At 40.7% G+C, this 20,980-nt stretch overlaps 2 protein-coding genes across 3 annotated transcripts; one reads left to right on the top strand and one right to left on the bottom strand.

The window, feature by feature from the left end:
• Positions 1-671: 671 nt before the first annotated feature.
• On the bottom strand, positions 672-8,583 carry usf2 (upstream transcription factor 2, c-fos interacting). Of its 2 annotated transcripts, none has more exons than XM_080443279.1 (11): positions 7,960-8,583; positions 7,114-7,157; positions 6,373-6,482; positions 5,973-6,092; positions 5,394-5,553; positions 4,887-4,974; positions 4,561-4,605; positions 3,941-3,999; positions 3,668-3,762; positions 2,618-2,746; positions 672-2,341 (listed from the first exon to the last, which is right to left on the bottom strand). In XM_080443279.1, exons 1-11 carry the CDS (start codon positions 7,995-7,997, stop codon positions 2,252-2,254), a joined length of 978 nt encoding a protein of 325 aa, XP_080299405.1. In that variant the 5' UTR covers positions 7,998-8,583; the 3' UTR covers positions 672-2,251. The 2 variants fall into 2 exon arrangements, with proteins under 2 accessions (XP_080299405.1, XP_080299404.1); XM_080443278.1 differs by having other exon boundaries at positions 3,656-3,762; positions 7,960-8,576.
• A 2,877-nt stretch (positions 8,584-11,460) lies between these two features.
• Positions 11,461-20,222, top strand: LOC308096126 (lamin-A-like). The gene is made up of 13 exons (XM_080443425.1): positions 11,461-11,710; positions 12,507-12,868; positions 14,624-14,780; positions 15,094-15,219; positions 15,506-15,676; positions 16,071-16,196; positions 17,144-17,364; positions 17,894-18,164; positions 18,404-18,511; positions 18,599-18,718; positions 18,862-18,918; positions 19,020-19,223; positions 19,546-20,222. The coding sequence occupies exons 2-13, from the start codon at positions 12,525-12,527 to the stop codon at positions 19,579-19,581; spliced, it is 1,941 nt and encodes a 646-aa protein (XP_080299551.1). The 5' UTR covers positions 11,461-11,710; positions 12,507-12,524; the 3' UTR covers positions 19,582-20,222.
• Positions 20,223-20,980: the final 758 nt, after the last annotated feature.

Raw genomic sequence — 20,980 nt, 5'->3', positions numbered from 1 at the left:
TCCTGTCTTAACCATAAAATTGTCATCAGCACTGGTTCCCAAACATTCAAAGTTATTGAAAAAAGGGAATATTATCATATACAGTGTCTACATGATAATGCTACCGCAGGTCTCCACTATAATGCAACCATTGGTAAAACCTGATTTATGCTTTAGCGTCAAGTGACGTGTCGCTTGACAGAAATAACATTTTCACCTAAAAAGTGTGATGCATGACACTTTTTCCAGTGTCACTGAAGCATAAATCAGGCTTAAAGCTACAATCTGGGACTTATTGTAATGAATAAAGGTTTATCTTAACCAATCTGTATGGTACTAGAGTATGTTAATACAATATACCTAAACACCTGCAGTGGTTGGCAGTGGTCTCCCTACTCTTCCATTGAAAAACTTTAGACTCTGGTGTCAGCTAGGACACCGACTGGTTGATAATGTCAATAGTTATTTGAAGCACACAGCGCACCGAATTGAACACTAGATGTCTTTATTGTAGTTTGAACATCGTTGCAATTACCACTCTCCATCGGGGGAGGGAGACTGCGAACATAAAACTTTAGGATTGTAGTTTTAGTTTCAAGCCAAGACCTGACATAATCTGAACCTGTTGAAATACAGAAATGCTTTATATTCCAGTTCAGTGCATTAAATCAGTGACCTATAATAAGCAGATATACAAACGTACCATGATTTAATGCCCAATAAAAACTATTTACATTTTTCATAGTCAACCAGATATTCTCATTTCGATACACATACTGTACATTGCACCAAATTGGGTCACAAACAAATATCATAACTGCATACAATAAAAGACTGCACTGAGTTTGGGAACCACTGCCAGTGTACTATCCCAATTACCTGAGCTATGTTATCCACTGTCTCCAACAGGCTTCTATTAAGGCTTTGTGCTAAAAAATAAAACCTACATGCCAGTTCTATCAAAGACCTTACACTTTGATTGCCAGAGAAGTGTTATCATTGTTGATGATACTGCCACTGCACCATGTTCATAATGCATGTCCCCCACATAACAACATTCATTTCTCCCAGCCAGTCCCACTGTAACAACACACACCATGAGGCATTTCCTAGAAAATCTGACCAGGGTGTCAATTCATTTTAATGTCACATGCTTTTTTTTTTTAAGAGCTTTCGAGTTCCACTGCAACAGGGGAAAATATGAAAGGTTTCATTACAAAACAATATATTATTTTAGTTAAGTAAAATAGTGTGGTGAGAGCGGCTTTGACTCGGTTGGTTTGACTCACTGAAGCCCGAGTAATATTTAGTTTTGCACAGGTGTCGCACACCGAAAATAGCCCATCTACAAGCCCACAACGCGTCATGTTGCAACGTCTTGTGAGCTTGCAGATCCATTATTTTTGGTGTGCAAATTCTGCCGCACAACTAAAGAGGATAAATCAGGCTTTAATGGTTCAAAACCCTGGACTGGCTGAGAAAATCACGATAATGATATTTTATGAAATATTATCTTTCCAATGTTTAGATGCTCTGCACTACAGAACACAAAAATGCAAACAAAAACCCTAAAGCTGTCAGTTTAATGATGCACACAGTCCATTGACAGCAAACCTAGCCATACTAACAGTGATGACAATGGATGAGGGTAAACTGATTTGCCTATAATTAGGAGGAAAAAATTATGTTGCAACAAAATGCAGGCCTGCAACAAAATTCAGCCGAATACTTTTTAAACTAATATCTAAGGCAACAGTTTTTCCTTTCTGTATATACAGTATATACCGTATATTCACTGAAGACTAATAAATTAAAAAAACAAATAGATGTTTTCATTCTTGTCAAACAAAGTAATTCAAAACACAGCAAATGTTGAACAAAGCAAAAGGAAAAAACAAAACAATAAACAATAGGCCAAAGGATAAATTCCAAAAGAAACATTCTCCATATTAAGACCATAATTTAAACTAAAAAGAAAGTTAATGAAAGTATGGTGGCATATCAACATTGTTTTCCTTTAAACGGTGGTGGGAAGGTGAAGTCAGTTTAGTTATTCATTTCAGCGTCCAGTCTTGGAAGAGGAAAGCTGGAGGAGACTTTGCATTTCAGCTTTTAGTTCCTTTATAGTTTTTTGAGAGGCTGCATGGTGGAGGGCACTTGCAATTTTCTCCTCTCAATATTCTTTCCGAGCATTGTTCAAGTGGGCGAGAGTATCTGTGGTTTGTTTTTCGTGAGGTGTGTGGGTTTGTGTATTTGAGTTCAGAGCCTCATGTCACTGTGGTGTTGCATCTCCATTAATTTCTATACCGTGCTGTTGTAGCTGCGCTCGGAGCAGTGCGTTGTCGTTTTTCAGCTCTTCAATCTAAAAAGAAAAAACAGAAATACAAGGAAGAATAGGTAAGAATACACACTGAATGTGAAAGTGACAACTAATTATTTAGCGGAACTTGAGGAACAATTTGAGGAACAGTTATTTTATTGCACATTTAGAAATATTTTTGTTTTCATTTTAAATGGAGCTAGAAAGCTTTAGACATTACTTATGAGCTAACATTCTTCTATTGATCAATTCATTTAGCAAAGTAACAGTACAATGTGTTAAATGAATAGTACAGTTAATGCTTGAAGGGAAGGTCACCTGTTGTCTAAGCAGCTCATTGTCCACCTGGACTCTCTCTACTTCTTTGTAACTCTCCTGCAGTCGCTGGTTGTTTTGACGAAGCTCCCGGATGTAGTCACAGGCCTTGGACAAGATGCCTCCTTTACTCTGAGGAATCGAACAGAAGGGAATAGTGAATTACGTATGACTCCATTAACTCTTTGACTGCCAGAGTATTTTCATGAAGTACTCCCCCAGTGCCAGCGATTTTCGTGTTTTTTTGTTTTGTTATTTAATTTTCATATAGTTTGTCTAGCTGCGGTTTTGAACACATACGATGGTTCCACCAGCAGAGAGCAGCAAATAGACACCTTCATCAGCTCGCTGACTCGCTGCCCCCCCCCCCCAAACAGAGCCAAACAGTCAAATACGTCAAACCGGATGTGACGTGCTCTCAGATTCTCCGATCGGCCAAAATTACGATGTGATACACGACGGCGATGACTGTTCGTCACCCAGACTATAGATTATAGAAGTGGACCTCTCCGTTCGTTTTTTATACCGTGTGAAAATTCCCTATTCTGGCCGAAAATGACCGGGGAAAAAAAAGTTAACCGGAAACGGAATCTGTGTCATAAAACCGAATGCAGGTGTGGGTGAAGTAAGTGGAACTCGAAACCTAGAATGAAAAATAATGAGAATAGCACGATCAGAGATTAAACAATGAACACGCGTCTAACGCGTCGACGGCCAACTGGACAAACTAGCAATTGACGCGTTATCGAGTCAACCGCAGTCAAAGAGTTAAAATCAAGCGTTCATGATTTCTCTCCAATTCCTTCGACCATCTCTATTACATTCAGTTACGTCTTTATAAGTAAGAGAACCCCTTCATACAAATCACTGGCTTACAAGGCAAAGTAGTAATAGTATGATTTAACTTCTTTACAGGAACAGAAGAAAATACATGTGACAAATGTAATATCATTTTAAGCAGGGGATCTGCTTAAAACACACACACACACACACACACACACCCACATACACACACTGAGAAAAAAATAAATCGTGATCAACCTTTTGACTCACCGCTCCGGTTTTACTGCTGTCTATGTTACAGTCAGGGATGATCTTTGACAGGGTGACAATCCAGTTGTTGATCTTGTCTCTTCTCCGCCGCTCCACTACAAAGAGACAAAGCAAAGCAACTCATATTTAATTTAACTCTCCACAATTACACATCCAAATGTGGATGCATAACTATATCAGTTTTAATACGAGAAACAAACTAGATAGTTACATCAAATACCATGTATTGTAAATGTCATTGTTTGGTTTATATGAATGAATATACAGTAATACCTTCATTGTGCTGTGCCCTTCGTCTCTCATCCCTGGGTGCACGCGGACCCTCCATTTTCCTGTAAAGCAACAAGATATTGAAGAGATTGACTTTTGCACCTCTGATAAAAGGCTGTAACAATATTTAAAAAACTTCCACATAAAGACAAGTTTCTAAAAAAGACAGTAAATGGTCATGTAAGATTTACATCTTCATTTTACTGTATCTGTGACATTGTTATACTAAAGGAAGGGAATATACATTTTCATGCTACATACTGCAAGTAATTACTCATATTCACATGCCAGCCATTTTGCTCTTGCTTCACACTCACAGGGTGGGAATGTGCCCACCCCCACGCTCCGAGTATGATGTAAGAACAAAATGGCCAGCGTGTCAATATGGTCATTGACCCCCTGAGAGGCTTCAAATCAAAAGATCCAGTTGATTGAATGTGGTCACTGGTTGGAACACTGTCCCAAAAATGTTTTGAATCTTTATAATCAACACACAGGAACACTAAACAAACACCACCTAGCACTTATCTGTCTGTCTCTACCACACATGATGGGAGTAGGGCGGTGGGAAAGGGGGGGGGGTTGTGGGGGTACATCGTAGGGGATGTCAAAGTTCTCCTCACCAGTTTGTATTGCCTTGCTGCAACATGTCGCTTTCACCAAGGTCTCTGGGGATGGCAGGTAAGTGGGACAGATTTTTTTTCTCCATTTTTTTTACCTTCTGAATCATGTTCCTTTTTTTTATGATTAATTGTACACACAGTCACAAACCAATCATGCCAAACCAAGAGGTAAGGAATATACCAATCCAATGTGGCATTTGGGGAGGGTGGGGGATGTAGAAGTGAGAAGCGTTGTCACCCCATATGGAGGGGCGCGCTCTGTTATGTCAATGTTGAATTGAACAGAGTGAGTTAAAACTGATAAAACTGAGTTACAGGATACTCACGTGGTGTAGGTGTGTGTACGAGGTGCAATGGTACGTTGGGTACCGGTTTGCAGTACCTCAGGGGAGCTCATCATCACGTAAAACTGGCCTGAATTTAGAGGGAGAAAGCATGGGAATCAGACTGAATCATTGGCAATGTTTTTTTTTAACAAGATATTATTGGGGGCTTTCATGCTTTTATTTGACAGGACAGTAGGCTGACAGGAAATGGGGGGGTGACACACAGCCAAGGTCGTCAGGATCGGGAGTCGAACCCGTGCCACGCTGTCAAGCTGGATAACCAGCGTATGAGGTATGCGCCTGGACCGCTAGGCCAGCGGGCGCCCCAGAAAGTCAATGTTTTTAGATTAAAAATAATCAGTGAGAGATGAAAACAAATAATCTGGTAAACAAATGTTATTTCCCCTATAAAGATGAAATATACATCTTCTCTGTATCACTGATCAACAGACATTGATGTGAAGTTGTACTCTATATCTCTGTCCAAACAAATATGTGTTCCCTCACCTCCAGCCTGTGTGAGTGCTGGGTCTGCAGTGGCCTGCACTGAGACAGCTGTGGTTCCATCGCTGACCGCGGAAGCAGGAAAATATGCAAAACGCGTCTCTCCTCCCACGGTCTCACCTCCTGGGCTTCCTCCATTGCTGAAGGGGTTCTGAATAACAGCCTGGTGAAGAGCGAGCAAGAAACAGCAAAGAGTCGTGTGACTGATTCATCAAAAACGGAACTGAAAAACTCATCGCTTGCACTTTTATGAATAGTCAAATGATTAGAGAAGTCGTTTCCCAAATCGTGACATATGCCTCAAGTTGGTCAGTGGTGCAATTATACCGAGTTAGAATAACATCAAAGTCATTCTACTTTTCAATGTGGTGCTATCAAAAGTAGGTACAGGTATCAACTCATGGAGGAAAACACATTTTTATGCAACATTAAGCCTGATTTATACTTAGCCAGTATCCCACACTGAAAGTAGCTGATCTATAAGCTTAGAAGCCATCGCGTTGTGACTTGTGAACTTGTAGATCATCCATTTTCGGCATGGGACACCATTGTATGATGAAGTATAAATCATGCGTTACACACCTGTGCAACTGCTTGTTGTGCTCCAGCGAACGCTGCAGTGGAAACCACACTGACAGCTCCTGCTCCGTCCTGAGCTGCTTCTAACTGTTCATCAGTCACCTGTACCACACGATAGGTCACCTGGGGAGAGGAAAGCTTAAAATATATATATACTGTACATATATAAACCGTTCCACATTAAAATTTTACATTTGATAATTCTAGATTTAAAGGCCAGTCCACACCAATGGAGGAGTTGCATTGATGTGGACTGGCCTTAAAACGGTTTGACCACGAGGTCAGGGCGCAATATAGTCATTCTTTCTCTGTGGCCCTGTCACAACACCTTGCACCCTGGGGGGAATTATATACTTTTTATGTGTCAAAAAATATATTCTCCAGATGCATGTAAAATACTGACCTGTCCCCCACTGTTCTCTGTACGGAACTGGTACTGCACATTGTGGTCACCGAATGCAGCCTGCTGTACATTGGCGATGGTCACTGTGGTCTGTGCTCCCACAGCCTCTCCTGAAAGCATCAAATGAGGAACACATTTCAAAAGTGTAAATATAGAAATACACTACATTCTGGATGACAAACTTAGTTTGCGGATAACTTTACTGGTATAAAACAAACGCATTTCAGAGCTAATGCTTCTTCAGAGCTACTCCTCAGAGTAAGCATAATAACATTATAATAACACCTAAAACCATGAAAAGACGACATATTGAGTCATTCTCAATATAGCAACTACTTGACAAATATATTGACAGTGGAATAGTAAACAACTATTTAGTACTATAGTACTATATAGACGTTTTTGTCGCAATCCTAAATCAATAATTTGATGACCGGGTCAATGAGTCTCCTATTGACCGATTTACAATTTAGGCATTTAGCAGAAGCTCTTAATCCAGAGCGATTTACAGCAAGGAATACACGGGGTAATACATCAAATGCATAGTAATAGTGAGTGATCTAGGATCAAAGGTAAACCAAGAACAGTAAACAGTATAATATCAAACAATCAATAATATGTACAAGCTATACAGGATGCCAGGTCTACAACTGACCTGGCATCTGTCTACATAACAGATGCCACATAGAAGGCTCTGCTGTTCTCTTTACCCAGCTGGAATGGAAATAATTTGATTGTTACCTTCATGTAAATGGACAACCTCTTCTGTTTCCTGTTTCTCGTGACTGGAAAGAAGAGCAGAAAAACAACCCTTAATATAATATATTAATCTTAAGAATTCACAGAAATGTGCTAGGCAGACTCAGAATTAGTCATGAATCAATAGCGCGGCGCCCCCATGCGGTGAGAGATGAGAAGTAACCCAGTCATCATCAGCAATCGCCGTTAATAGAAATTGTTTTGCTACGTTACCGCCCGAAACTCTTAAATATCCTTAAACAAGAGTTACATTCTACATTCACACAGTTTTGGTGTTTTATATTTTGTTTTTTTTGTCAACGTTCCCTTATAACCGTTAACAATTGAAATTGCCCAGCAACGCCCATCCTAGTTTATTTGGCAAAAACATATTTAAAAAAATAACAAAAGCTCTGCGGTATAACGTTAGCTGTAAAATATGAAATCGTGCCCTATTTCAACAAACCGTGAACATTTAAACTAACTGTGCATCTGATTTCCTTGCCAAATAATATACAAGTGACCCGAGTGTCCGATGCTAACGTTACAACCGCATCTAATGATAAGAGACTTGCAATTTGCACTAAATAATATAATATGTAATATAGCCTATGCGTGCGATATAATACGTATGCAAATCGTGCAAGACACCATCTAGTCACATAATCTGTCGGGTGCCAAGACTGAGAGGGAAAATTGAAAGAAGCAAAGTTATTCTATCCTACATTTAATGTGTTAACATTAACGTCGCATAGACCAGACAACATGGTGACTTTAGGTCTACTAGGCCGTGAATGGAAGCCATTATTGCAGCAGCAGCCATAGTGTCTCTCTCTCTCTCTCTCTTACCTCGTCGAGCTGTCCAGACTCTGTTCGAGCATATCCATGAAGGTTTGCTGCTTGTTTAATGTGTGATATTCAGCGACACTGAAATACTAGAGATGGAAGTGCTGATCACGGGGACAAACACGCGGGTCATGTGAGAAAGACAGTCCAGGACACGTGAGGCACCGACCGGGCGAGGATCTAAAATGGAGACCGCTGCACTGAGCTGGAGGGACGTGTTTGTGCGTCTGCTCTCTCGCTCTCTCTCTCGCTCTCTCTCTTTCGACCTTGTACTAGATTTTTGTTCGGTAATGCGACGTTCAGAGTGGAATTATTCAGTATTATCAGAATAATTTGGTCAAATTAACAGATCTATCTTTTGCTTTTGGATCGACACAGATCTCTAAATGCACTGTTCACCAGATGATCTACTTTCTTTGGATTATTTTTTGCTTGTTTTTTTCCCGTCGGCTTCCTTATTGTTCGTTCCCCCTGGTGGTGGCCAGTGTTGCCATGTCGGCTTATTATAAGCGACTTTGGACTTTTTAAATAAAGTTGCTTGTAAATATTGCTTAGTTGCGGCGGGTTGTGGTTTTTGTGGGCTTGTTTCTAAAGTGTAGTTGCTGCTTATTTGGGCTTGTTTCCTAATGTTGTTTAAACCAATGGTTCTCAAACATTTTCATGGAAAGCACCCCCATATTAATATGTATTTGTCCACAGACCCCCCATCTGAAAATATTTGTGCCAGGGATTTTTGTTGTAAAAATGTTCCAAAATTATTCTTTTTTTTTTTCCTAAGATATGTTTTTCTTTTATTGGGCTTGTTTTCATAGTCCTGGTTGCTTATTTCTCTCACGCGATCTGGCAACACTGCCCAGTGGCCTCGGGTTACAGTAGAGCTGTTCTGTTCAATGTTCATCCAGCCTGTGTCCGATTCCTCTTGCGCGCAATAAGACATGGAGTGGATCTATTGTAGACTAACGACGTGTAAACCGTTTTCTGCTACATTTTGTGGACTTTGTGTCCAGTTACCGCTCTGATGTCCTTTTAGATTGTGCGTGTATTCTTTGTTTATACCGTTGTTGACTGTCGTGTCATAAATGATGTAAAGCATTGCTCTTTCTTGGCTCTATATGATGTTGAAAAGATCAAAGATGTACTATACTGCTTTAATTGTAGGAAATGCATTTTGTTTGTAGCATAACTGTTACTCTAGGAAAGAAGGACGGGTAATGTTTATTTGCTGAATTCCGATCAGTTTGAATGGCAGCGTTTTCAAGTACCTACTCAGGTGACCAAGAAGATCCAATCCGGGTTTTCCCACGAACCACATGACAAGAATGCCTTTGCTGTGTGTGAGAAAACCAACGCAAAGCATTATGCTCACTTTGCTCAGTCACCATAATCCCTCGATTTATATATTGATTTCATGACGTTAGCATAGCTCCAACCTTGCATGAATAATGGCATAATTGTACAAGATATCGACGGGATCTAATTTGGCAACAGTGCCTTATGTGTTGGACTCTTGTCTGCAAAGCAGTCGATGCATCAGTAGCCCTGAAACAAGACTGTCATGGATGAACTTCAACCTGGTGTTTGCACTTTCTGCCTTTTTGTCCCGTACATCTACATATTTCTACTGATTTCAAATATAAAGTGCTTACCCCATGGCCACGGATGTTACAATTATGTACGGTTCCTCAGAAGTACCTGTATCTTCCGTATTGTTCAATAAAAAGCATTTTAATCCGATTGGTGGCCTTTTCCCCAAAGTTATAACGTATCAGAGTGCAATATACCTCCCAACCGATAGGGTCGCGTAGTTGAAAGCATGTGGAGAAAATACGGAAAAAATGGCCACCGATTGGATTAAAATGCTTTTTATTGAACAATACGGACTATATGGATACTTCTGAGGCCCCGTATATACTTTTAACATTTGTGGCCATGGGTAAGCACTTTTATATTTGAAATCTGAACGTTTATGTAGATGTACGGGCCAAAAAGGGAGAAAGCGCAAACACCAGGTTTAAGTTCATCCATGACGGTCGTGACGACCGTCGTGTGATCCATGGCTAATGCACTGTACAGCAGCATCAAACAGCCGTACTCAGCTGGTCCGACGTGCCGACATTTTACTCCGACTCCGCCTCGCTTTTAGCGGTCCGGGGCCATGGTTCAAATAAGCGGATAATAGACTGGGTTCTCCCCCTAGAGGGTCAGGGTCAGCCTCAGCACCGACCGAGATGGTGTAGGAGTGTAGCGGGGCTAACATGCGCCATAGGCGGGTAGAGAGCCCGGTTCTTCTTGTGGTCAACCAGATCAAAAGTGAAAAGAATCTTCTGTCACAATGACATAGAAAATGTACATAAAGATATTGATTGGATTTTGGGGCATAAACAAGAAGTTGGAGGGTACATTTAAGTCTGATAATGATGTGCTTGTTCAAATCATGTATAGGACTATTACATTATCATTTTTTGGACAAAAGCATTTTTTACATCGAGATGCCCACTTAGTGCCCACTGCCCACACTTCTTGTATCCCTCTGACCATATAGCCACGCTACACCTCAACCCACAACCATTTTATGTATGATAAGTTTGTGCATCACTTTCTTATTTACAGTAAAAAAAAAAATCGTTGTCTGTAAATAGTTTTTGACAAAGTAAAAAAAAAAAAGTTCCTTTCTCTCTCACTCTTTGCCATTGGAGCTTACACAGCACTACAAGAGTAGCTTGATGTTTCCACTGTAGGCAGGCTGAGTCATCAGCACTCGCTCACATTCCAAACTGTGCTATTTTCATATGAAGACTGCACTGGAAAAACTTGGTCCGCAAAGACTTATTCACTGTAATGAAGTTTTGATTTACACAAAGTACTTTTTTAAAAAGAACACTATAGAATAGATTTAAGTATCGTCCAAAGCATTTATTGTCCAAAAAAGATGGTAACTACTAGGCTATGGGCTTACCTTGGATTGGATAGGTCTATGCAATGAATGTCAAGACCTAGCCTTCATGTGGCCCAGGTGCAGGAGCCTATTTCCTGCTGAGTGTGAGGTTGCTTGATGTACAGTACAAGTACACCTCCTGGACATGACACTCATATGTCGCAGGGACTTACCCCCAATCCAACCCTTGATGCTGAGTGCCAAGCAGAGAGGCATTGGGTTCCATTTGTATAGTCTTTGTAGGGATTGAACCCAATCCTCCCAATCTCAGGGTGGACACTTTAACTGCAAGGCCACTGAGCTGGACATCAGTGCATAACAGATTGGAAAACCCAATAGAAATAGAATGAATCCATATTAAAATAATTTAAAAAGCACTTCTTTTTAAACTCATCTTAACCTAGCTACTGAGAGATGTAAGCATGGCATATCAAATGGATCACCTTAAAAATTAGTAGATTATTTGTTTGGACCACTTTATTGCACAGCACCATTCATTCTTTCACACCCATTCCAAAAGGAGCGAGAAGGGAGGAGGCAAGGGAAAGAAACGGAAACAGAGAGGGACAGACAGGGAGAACTACCACCTATGATGCCAAACTTGAGGCCAACCTCTTTCTGTCCTCTCCTCCCATCTGACTCCTATATGGGCACTCACTCAGAGATTGGTTTCTCAGACAGTGCAGTCTCTGGGAGTGCATCATCGGAGGACTTAGAACACCACTAAGAACGCTGACCACTGGAAATATCAGAGAATAACATCACAAATCCAAATCCTCAGACCTGATTCTTTTTCTACTTCACACCATCTTTTTAGAGGTAAAGTTTTCATATTGCATATTGTGTTAAAGGCATTGGCCCTATCTTGCCTTACCCCTTATGCCTAAACCTTTGTTTTGGCATTTTTTACTATTTTGAAAAACATTAAAATGTTTTTTCAAAATAGTAAAAAATGAAATAAAAATGCCAAAAAGGTCTAGGCATAAGGGGTAAGGCAACGTGCAGGATATCATATAGGGCCCAATGTGTACTTTTTAGGTGGAGATGGGTGTATCCATATGTTTAATTTTCTCATTTGTATTATTAATGACATTGCAATGATGGGAGGATCTATATATTGATATCATGACTCATGATGGCATGCTGGTTTTAAGTGTCACAAAGGTGCACTGTGCTTGACAAGAATACTTGATGAGTGAATTGTGCGGTATTGTTGAAGTCTCTTTAGTTGGCATTTTACACATTGGCATTTTACACATAATTTGGTTTTATACAATTCTATATGATAGCTGTTGTAATAACCACTTTGCTAAGGTGTATTAGTGTAAAAAAAAAAGGCATTATTGTTTTTTTTAATGCTGTTTTAATTTTTTAACAGAGTTAAATGTGGAATTTATCTGCAGAGTGATAATGTTTTTGTACAGTCAAACTTCACATAAACTTAACGCCACGTGTGATGTGGCTATTTCCCCTGTAACATAGTTTGTATGCAATGCATACGATGGCTGCAGTAGTCTATGTCTTCCCATCAACATCTAATATAAATCTACATGCTTTTATTGCACATTTATGAATATTTCCAAATCTGAGTGATTCCCTGACTGTATTCCCACAGAGATAACCTACAGGTGCCATGGCGACACCCAGTCAGAAAGGTACTCCCAGGGGTGTGAGCAGCCCTGCCTCCCCCCACCGTATCACCAGGCTGCAGGAGAAAGATGATTTGTGCAACCTCAACGACCGCTTGGCTGTCTACATTGACAAGGTCAGAAATCTGGAGATCGAGAATGCAGGCCTCTGCCTGCGTATCACTGAGTCGGAGACAGAGGTCAGCCGCGAGCTGACGGGCATGAAGGCGGCCTATGAGGCAGAGCTGACGGATGCCCGCCAGACTCTGGACTCGGTGGCCAAAGAACGCGCCCGGCTGCAGCTGGAGCTGGGCAAAGTGCGAGAGGACTACAAGGAGCTCAAAGCCAGGTAGGCTAGAGGTCACAATCCACCCGTAGCTGAGTGTGTGCTCTCCTTAGTTTGGGATTCTGATTTTCCTTGCCTCCTACAAGAACAGTGACTTTAACTCAAATGAACATTTAGAGTTGAAGATTATTTCTTTTTCAGTTACATAATAAGATCATATTTAGAGAAAATACATAATAAAATATATCCAATGATCCAGATATCTTGCATAACAGAGGATCATATGTGGAACAGCAGCGCCCCTGAGACCTCCCAGGGCTGCTGTTCTGGAACCATAAGTTTTATTCAAGTGAATGCCAACAGAGTGCGGTTTTGCGTATTTACTTTTTCATAATTACCGGAAGGTAGCTTGATTGGAGCACGCGTTTGTAGAATAATTGTACAAAGAAATCCCTATAACAACATCCCACAACCTCAAACTTGAGGCATGTCCCACACACCACGGCCTCTGCAAAATTTGCTTACAGTTTCTCAGCCCCAGTGCCCTGCCCAGACCACTCCCATGGCAGCATACCGTCCCCATTGCTCACTGCCGTCTGACATTCAACATCCATCCCCACATCTCCAGTCCTTCGGCCACAGGCAGTCTTATGACTAACTCTTTCCCGTCTCTCCTCCTCCTCCTGTTCCACTAAAAGTGATCATTATACGTACAATACGTGGCAGTGTTTAGCGGTTACACTCTTGTTTCCATTATTTTTTTCCATAAATATTGAGACGATGGCAGACGTATGTTTGGCAAAGCCAGGCCGTTGCCATGGCAGCGTCTCAACTAAACATCAGGAGGCTGTGGCTTGTGGCTACCATACACGTCAGATTGGATGTACATAATTGGAGTGTATGAGTCATACACTTAAGCCTGGAAACACCAAGGCTTTCCCTCTCTTTCTACTTCATCCAGGCTTCCCTTCCCATCCTAAAATAACCCACAGATTTGATTTCAGAAGACCGTGCAAAGGAAATTGCAGGAATCTAGTTTCCACTTGGTTTATTGGAGAAGCACTTTAAGATGCATTCTGCATTATTACTAATTCTATTATTATTATTTTATTATTATTATTACGAAATTAAGACAGTCTAGTTGCATCACATTGATCCATGTTTTGTAAAAGGCCCTTAAAATGTCATACAAATAGATCAAGACACACACGCACGCACGCACGCACGCACGCACGCACGCACGCACGCACGCACGCACGCACGCACGCACGCACGCACGCACGCACGCACGCACGCATGCACACACACACACACACACACACACACACTCACTCGCGTGTACACACACACACACACACACACACACACACACACACACACACACACACACACACACACACACACACACACACACTCACGTGTACACGCACACACACACACACACACACACACACACACACACACACACAGTCACACACACACACACACACACACACACACACACACACACACACACACACACACACACACACACACACACACACACACACACACACACACACACCGTCGGCGGGCCTGGTACCAGGTGCAAAAACGCAAAAACCTGAACTAACCTGAGGTTACTGGTATCTTGTCTCTTTGTGCATAGCACTGTTGCTTTTTGCACAGTGTTGTTCCTCTTTTTAAGATCACTGTGACCCTGTACGTATGTGTTGAGCAATTTTTTTTTATCTTCGCAGAAAAACATACCACAACGGAAAGGGAAAGGGAACTCACTTGAACGTAAATATCTAAACCCCTGCCTGCATCTCTCCACAGAAACACCAAGAAGGAGTCTGATTTGGCAGCAGCCACTCTGAGGCTCAAAGACTTGGAGGCCTTGCTGAACTCTAAGGATGCATCCCTGACCACAGCCCTGGGAGAGAAACGCAACTTGGACATGGAAGCCAGGGACTTAAAGGCTCAAGTTGCCAAGGTAACAGGAAACTCACATGCACAGAGTTTTAAAGTAGGAAGTATAAAACAGAGTTAAATGTGGAATTTATCTGCAGAGTGATAATGTATAGCCACATCACACAAGTTTATGTGAAGTTTGACCGTATATAAGTGTATATAAGTAATTATACATACATACATATATACATATATATATTTGTTTTTCTTTCTCTTTTGTTGTTTACATATAGTGGGCGAAAGTATGTGATACCCAGATATACCATACATGAAGGGATCTTTGTGCATGATTTTAACTCAATCATCTCTTGGCTTTTTAAAAAATATATTTTAAGCTGGAAACAAGTTTGGGTGATGCCAAGAAGCAACTGCAGGATGAGATGCTTAGGAGAGTGGATGGAGAGAACCGCCTCCAGACCCTCAAAGAAGAGTTGGAGTTCCACAAGAGCCTCTACTCTGAGGTCAGGAGCATTGAGGGAACATGTTATTGTCTCTCTGTCATCAATTAAGGAAGAAGAATAAGAATCGGGAACACAAAAGTCCTCCTGATATCAACCTACTAACCTGTAATGATAAAATCTAGGTAGTTCTAGTTGTGAGTGAGTTTGATGGAGATGGACGTGTTTAATTTGCATTTAAACTACTGTTTTTGTACTCTTATTTGTGCACTCTCATATAAAAAAGGAATCTCCCATGAACAAAAAAAAATATTACAATTATAATTTATAATTAATACTTAATTTACAGGAGCTGAGGGAGACAAAGCGCCGCCATGAGTCTCGTATGGTCGAGTTGGCCAACGGCACACAGCAAGACTTTGAGAGCAAGCTGGCTGAGGCACTGATCGAAATGCGTGGCCAGCACGAGCAGCAAATCAAACAGTATAAGGATGACCTTGAAAAGACCTACAATTCCAAGGTAAATTCTAAATTGTACTCAGATGCCTGCATGGAAAACATTAAAAATGTACCACTCAAATCTTTCTGGAAAAGAGGCATGGTAGATACAAAATTAGTAATAAAACAATTACATCTCTAATAAATGCCACCCATGCATCTTCTGGAACATTATGTCCATTCCCTCGTGTCACTTGGATGATTTATATTATTTGTACAGGGACTTGAACAAGAAATTAATATGTTGAGTGTTTTTACTCATATATCCTGTTAATGGAAATATCCTTTATTATGTAGTACTCAAGACATAGTAAATAATTATTATTATAATAATAATTATTATTATCATAATATCATTTAATAAATAATTAATTAAATCCAATGTGACAAACGTCTTTATTTTTTACTTCTGTCAGTTGGAGAACGCACGTCAATCAGCTGACAGGAGCAGCCACTTGGTGGGAGCGACCCACGAGGAGCTTCAGCAGACCCGGATGCGGTTGGAGTCCATGTCCTCCCAGCTCGGCCAGTTACAGAAACAGGTATCTCACCAAATGAGGTGTTTCACAGTGAACCACTTACAAAAGGTTTAAATCGCACAGCAGATTAGATTAAAATAAAACCAGAGAAAAAACAAGGCAGTCATCAGTGACATAATCGAAATATAAATTACAAATAAAATAAAATAAGGTACAATAGCTGCCATTTAGCTGTGTGACTATATTTGAAAACCACAACATCTCTATCTTAAAACAGGACATTATGTCACTAAGCCGCCGGCTGAGCGTAGGCGGGGCAGCATCCTTCCATCATGTGAGCAAAACTGCGCACCTAGCAAGTAATAAGGCAAAGGAAATCGTGCAAAATCATGAGAAGCAGTTTTGATCTTATCCAGAGGTGTACATTTTAACAACAAATTGTTTTCATACAGTATTGACATTGCACCTTTGGATAACGGGTCAAATAGAAGGAAGGCGTCAATGGGGTTACTGTCAGGCTCTTCAGGAAGATATCTGTAAAAGTGTGTTTTGGGTCATTCATAATTTTCTGAAAGTTTGTTGAATGAACTAAAACATTTATCTATGAACAGATCCTTAAACCATTTAATGCTTTGTATATGCCAGTCCTGGAAGGTCGAGTCATTTTGGGATGGAATAAAAAAGATGATTAGAGGCAACAGGGCTGACAAGAGAAAGGCCTCTAACATCTAATGTTTTTCTGTAATGGGCCCACACCCTCGGGGGTGTTTCAGATCCACAGCTATTTACACTGCTATTACCATGAGTGCATAGATTTCCTCTTTAACTTGGAAAACCCAATTTGTAGGTAGACGTCTAGTTTTTGTGCCATACTCTACCAATGGGACTATGCATGTCTACATATCCAGCAAGTTGTTTATGGGTAATGCATGTACAGTATGTTATATCAGTATGTATATTATTTCTGTCAAATTAGTAACAATTACTGTATGTGATCCCCTCAATTCCAGTTGGCAGCCAGTGAGGCCAGGGTGAGGGAACTAGAGGGGGCCATGTCTCGGGAGAGGGACACCACACGTCGTCTGCTTGGAGATAAGGACAGGGAGATGGCTGAGATCAGGCAACGGATGCAGCTGCAGCTGGACGAGTACCAGGAGCTCCTGGATGTCAAGTTGGCTCTAGATATGGAGATAGCTGCCTACAGGAAGCTCCTGGAGGGAGAGGAAGAGAGGTAGGTGTTCTTAAACACTAAACCACTAGGCCCTCTATCAACCTAGTTATCACAGTATTAGGTACACGTAATGTAATGCATCACTGGCCTTACACAGTCCACACCAATAATTCGTAACGCAACTAACTTCTTGCAACCTTTATCAACAAATGGCACCAGTCTGCAAAATGGTCAGTCCAGACAACAGCAATTTCTTGCAACTGGTTGCAAGTTGCAACTAGTTGCGTATGTGTGGACTGGGCTTTACTTTAGTCACAGTATTTATAGACAGTATCATAATCTTGTACGATCGGATCTGTACATGTGAGCAGTACAAATGATGTACTGGACAATCGGATATCAACCTCACAAACATTCCTTCTCTCTTTGCCTTTACACTCTCTTGCTTAACTCATTAAATCAACCACCCCACCACACACACACACACACACACACACACACACACACACACACACACACACACACACACACACACACACACACACACACACACACACACACATCTCATGGTTCATGTCCATCCCTGCAGGCTCCGCCTGTCTCCGAGCCCTCCCCCAACCAGAGCGGTGGCAGGAAGCCGCTCCTCTGGTTCACTGTCCCGTTCAGTCCACGGCAGCTCTCAGAATTCCTCCGGCAAGAAGCGTCGCCTCAACGACACTGACAGCGAGGCCTCCAGCTTCACCGGTGGAGCCGTGTCCCGCACACGCATCACCCAGCAGGCCTCGGCTAGCGGACGGGTCACCGTGGACGAGGTGGACTTGGATGGAAAGTACGTCAGGCTCAGCAACAAGGCAGATGAGGTGAGAGAATGGAATATAATTTTGCACTGAATATTCCAATGTGTGGATATATTTATTTATCCAAAGGTACAGTAGAATTGGGACAATTTTAACATTATGACACAATCTACTCACGGTATAATGCTGAACAAACTTCACAAACCCAGGATCATTCACTGATTTTACATTACAAACACAAAACACTATAGCAGCACCCAACTGACTGAATCCATTAACTGAATTTCATATTCCTGCCCCAGGACCAAATTCTGGGGAACTGGCAGGTGAAGCGACAGGTGGGATCTGGTACGGCCATTTCCTTCAAGTTCCCTGCAAAATTCACCTTAAAGGCTGGACAGAAAGTGACGGTAAGCATCAACTGTCTGTAAGCAACAGTTGAAGTATCTCACATAATGATGAATATTGTTATGGATGCCTTATTTCATTTTGCAAAGATCTGGGCTTCTTCTGCCGGAGGAACCCACAGCCCTCCCAGTGACTTTGTGTGGAAGAACCAGGCATCATGGGGCACTGGAGACCTGTTTCAGACAACCCTGATCAGTGCCAATGGAGAGGTATTTATTTATCTAAAACCATATTTTGTACATTTACAGAATATGTTCAAAATATGTTCTTTACCATCTCCTTCATGTAATAATAGTTTGTTCTTCAGAGCATTTATAGGTTGCCATGATCTTTCTTGTCCTTTTGCATTCAGGAAATGGCAATGAGGAAGGTCACTCGTACACAGTTTGATGAGGATGATGATGACATGGTAAGAGAAACCACATTTAGCAAAGAAATTAAAATTCATTGTCAGCAAATTGTCAATCAAATCCGATAACAGGTTGCTAAAAATCTCTCTAACCATTCTAGGGTGCCCACAGCACATGCGGAGGGGACACTGAATACAACCTGCGCAGCAGGACGGTGACGTGTGGTTCTTGTGGGCTGGCGTCACCGGACAAAACAAGCCACTGCTCTGGATCCTCTGCCTCACGCGCCTCCTACCGCAGCGGTGGGATTTCAGAGGGCCTGCTTCCGCACTCCTATTTGATGAACCACAGTACGCCTCGCCAGGTGGGAAGAACACAGAACACAGCTAAATGCTTTGGTTCAATCATCTTCGTACAGATGATTGTATATGATGATGTATGAACTAAAGAGATAAGCATTCTAGTATAATTGTGTGAGTTGATTTCCTTTTTGTATGTTTGTATATACTGTATGTGTAAAAAAAAAGAAAAGGAAAATACAGACATTGCTTGAATGTTACTTTAATCATATGCTGGAAATGGAATCTTGGAATGAAATATGCATATTACAAAGTGCTCAGAAATGTGGAATTTTGAGTTTTTGTAAATATTTACCATCAGTTACTACTGTACTCTTTCTCTTTCAGAGTGGAGCAAGAGTGGGGAACTGTCCGATCATGTGAGGCTCTGGAGCCATGTTGGAGGACTTTAACTCAATTACAATTAAATGATATTCATACATTAATCATTTCTTATGTATGCAATAAAAGTTTGTACTGTTTTTTTATATTGTACTGTATATAGGCATGCTGTTTGGGACCTTTAAACTGTGAGCTGTTATATCCAGAATAGGAAATTAACACCAGCCACGTTCTTTAGTATTATTATTGTAGCTGGTCTACCAGTTCCTTTGACCAATATATTTTTTTAGAGATTATTTTCTCATCTGAACAAATGTAGGCTAACAAAATAATGAAAGTGGCTGGTAAACTTTGGAATCCACTCGGCCAATGAGTGCAGTGGATCGACTTGAGTTTCCTGCTCTGTTTATGCAGTATCAGAGTTCCATGATTTATTTCATTATTATCCTTCATTTATTATTATATTCCCATAGTATTTCTAGGCTATATTCTCTCCTCATTACCATACGAACCCTCAGAGCCAGCTCAATTCAATGCCATAAATGACCAATTGATTGATTGATTGATGTACTTTATTTAGTAAGACATGAGAACAGTACATGACAGTACATAACAGTACATGGAAGTACAAATTCACAATACAAGGTCTACTAAACTGGAAATCTCATTAAGCACGCAGCTTGTTTAAGATGAGAACCCCATGCACACAAATCATGATCACAATCACAATCAATGTTCAAAGGTGAAGTTGAAACTGTACTTTGCATAATAAATAGAGCCTTCATTATAAATAATTTCTTTGTGGTAGATGGTACAGACAGACAAAGATTTCCAGCTGATAGATTGTGAAGGAAATCCACTTTAGGTGCATGACAACTCAACTACATAGTTTAATCATGTGGTTGACATCAATAAATCTGGCTTCTGTTTCAAATACATCTGCCTCTTTTTGTACTGGCTTAATGGGCTACTAATGATTCCACAAAGCTGCTTTGAAACACTGTCTGATCTGTGGCTTGGTTTCAAGCCACAATCTGGTATTAACATTTTAATATTAGTTTGATTACTGTTTCCGTATTATGCAGTGGTGTAAAGTAACAAAGTACATTTACTCAAGTACTGCACTTAAGTACAATGTTGAGGTATTTGTACTTTACTTGAGTATTTCCAATTTCCAATACTTTTACTTCTACTCCACTACATCTCAGAGGCAAATATTGTACTTTTATTTACAATTATTTGAAAACTTTAGTTACTAGACTTTGTAGATTTGGATTATTATTACAAAACATACAAACTACTTCAGCCAGCCCAGCCCTATATACATTTCGGCCATTTGAAAAAAATATATATGTGCCTATATTTTCATAAGATTTTCATACATTTGAAAACTTGAAATCGGACATCCTGCATAATGAGTACTTTTACTTTTGTACTTTAA

This window comes from Gymnoscopelus braueri (genome assembly GCF_963280865.1).
Source record: "Gymnoscopelus braueri genome assembly, chromosome: 11".
Taxonomy (NCBI): Eukaryota; Metazoa; Chordata; class Actinopteri; order Myctophiformes; family Myctophidae; genus Gymnoscopelus; species Gymnoscopelus braueri.
This window is presented reverse-complemented; position numbering and strand designations above follow the sequence as displayed.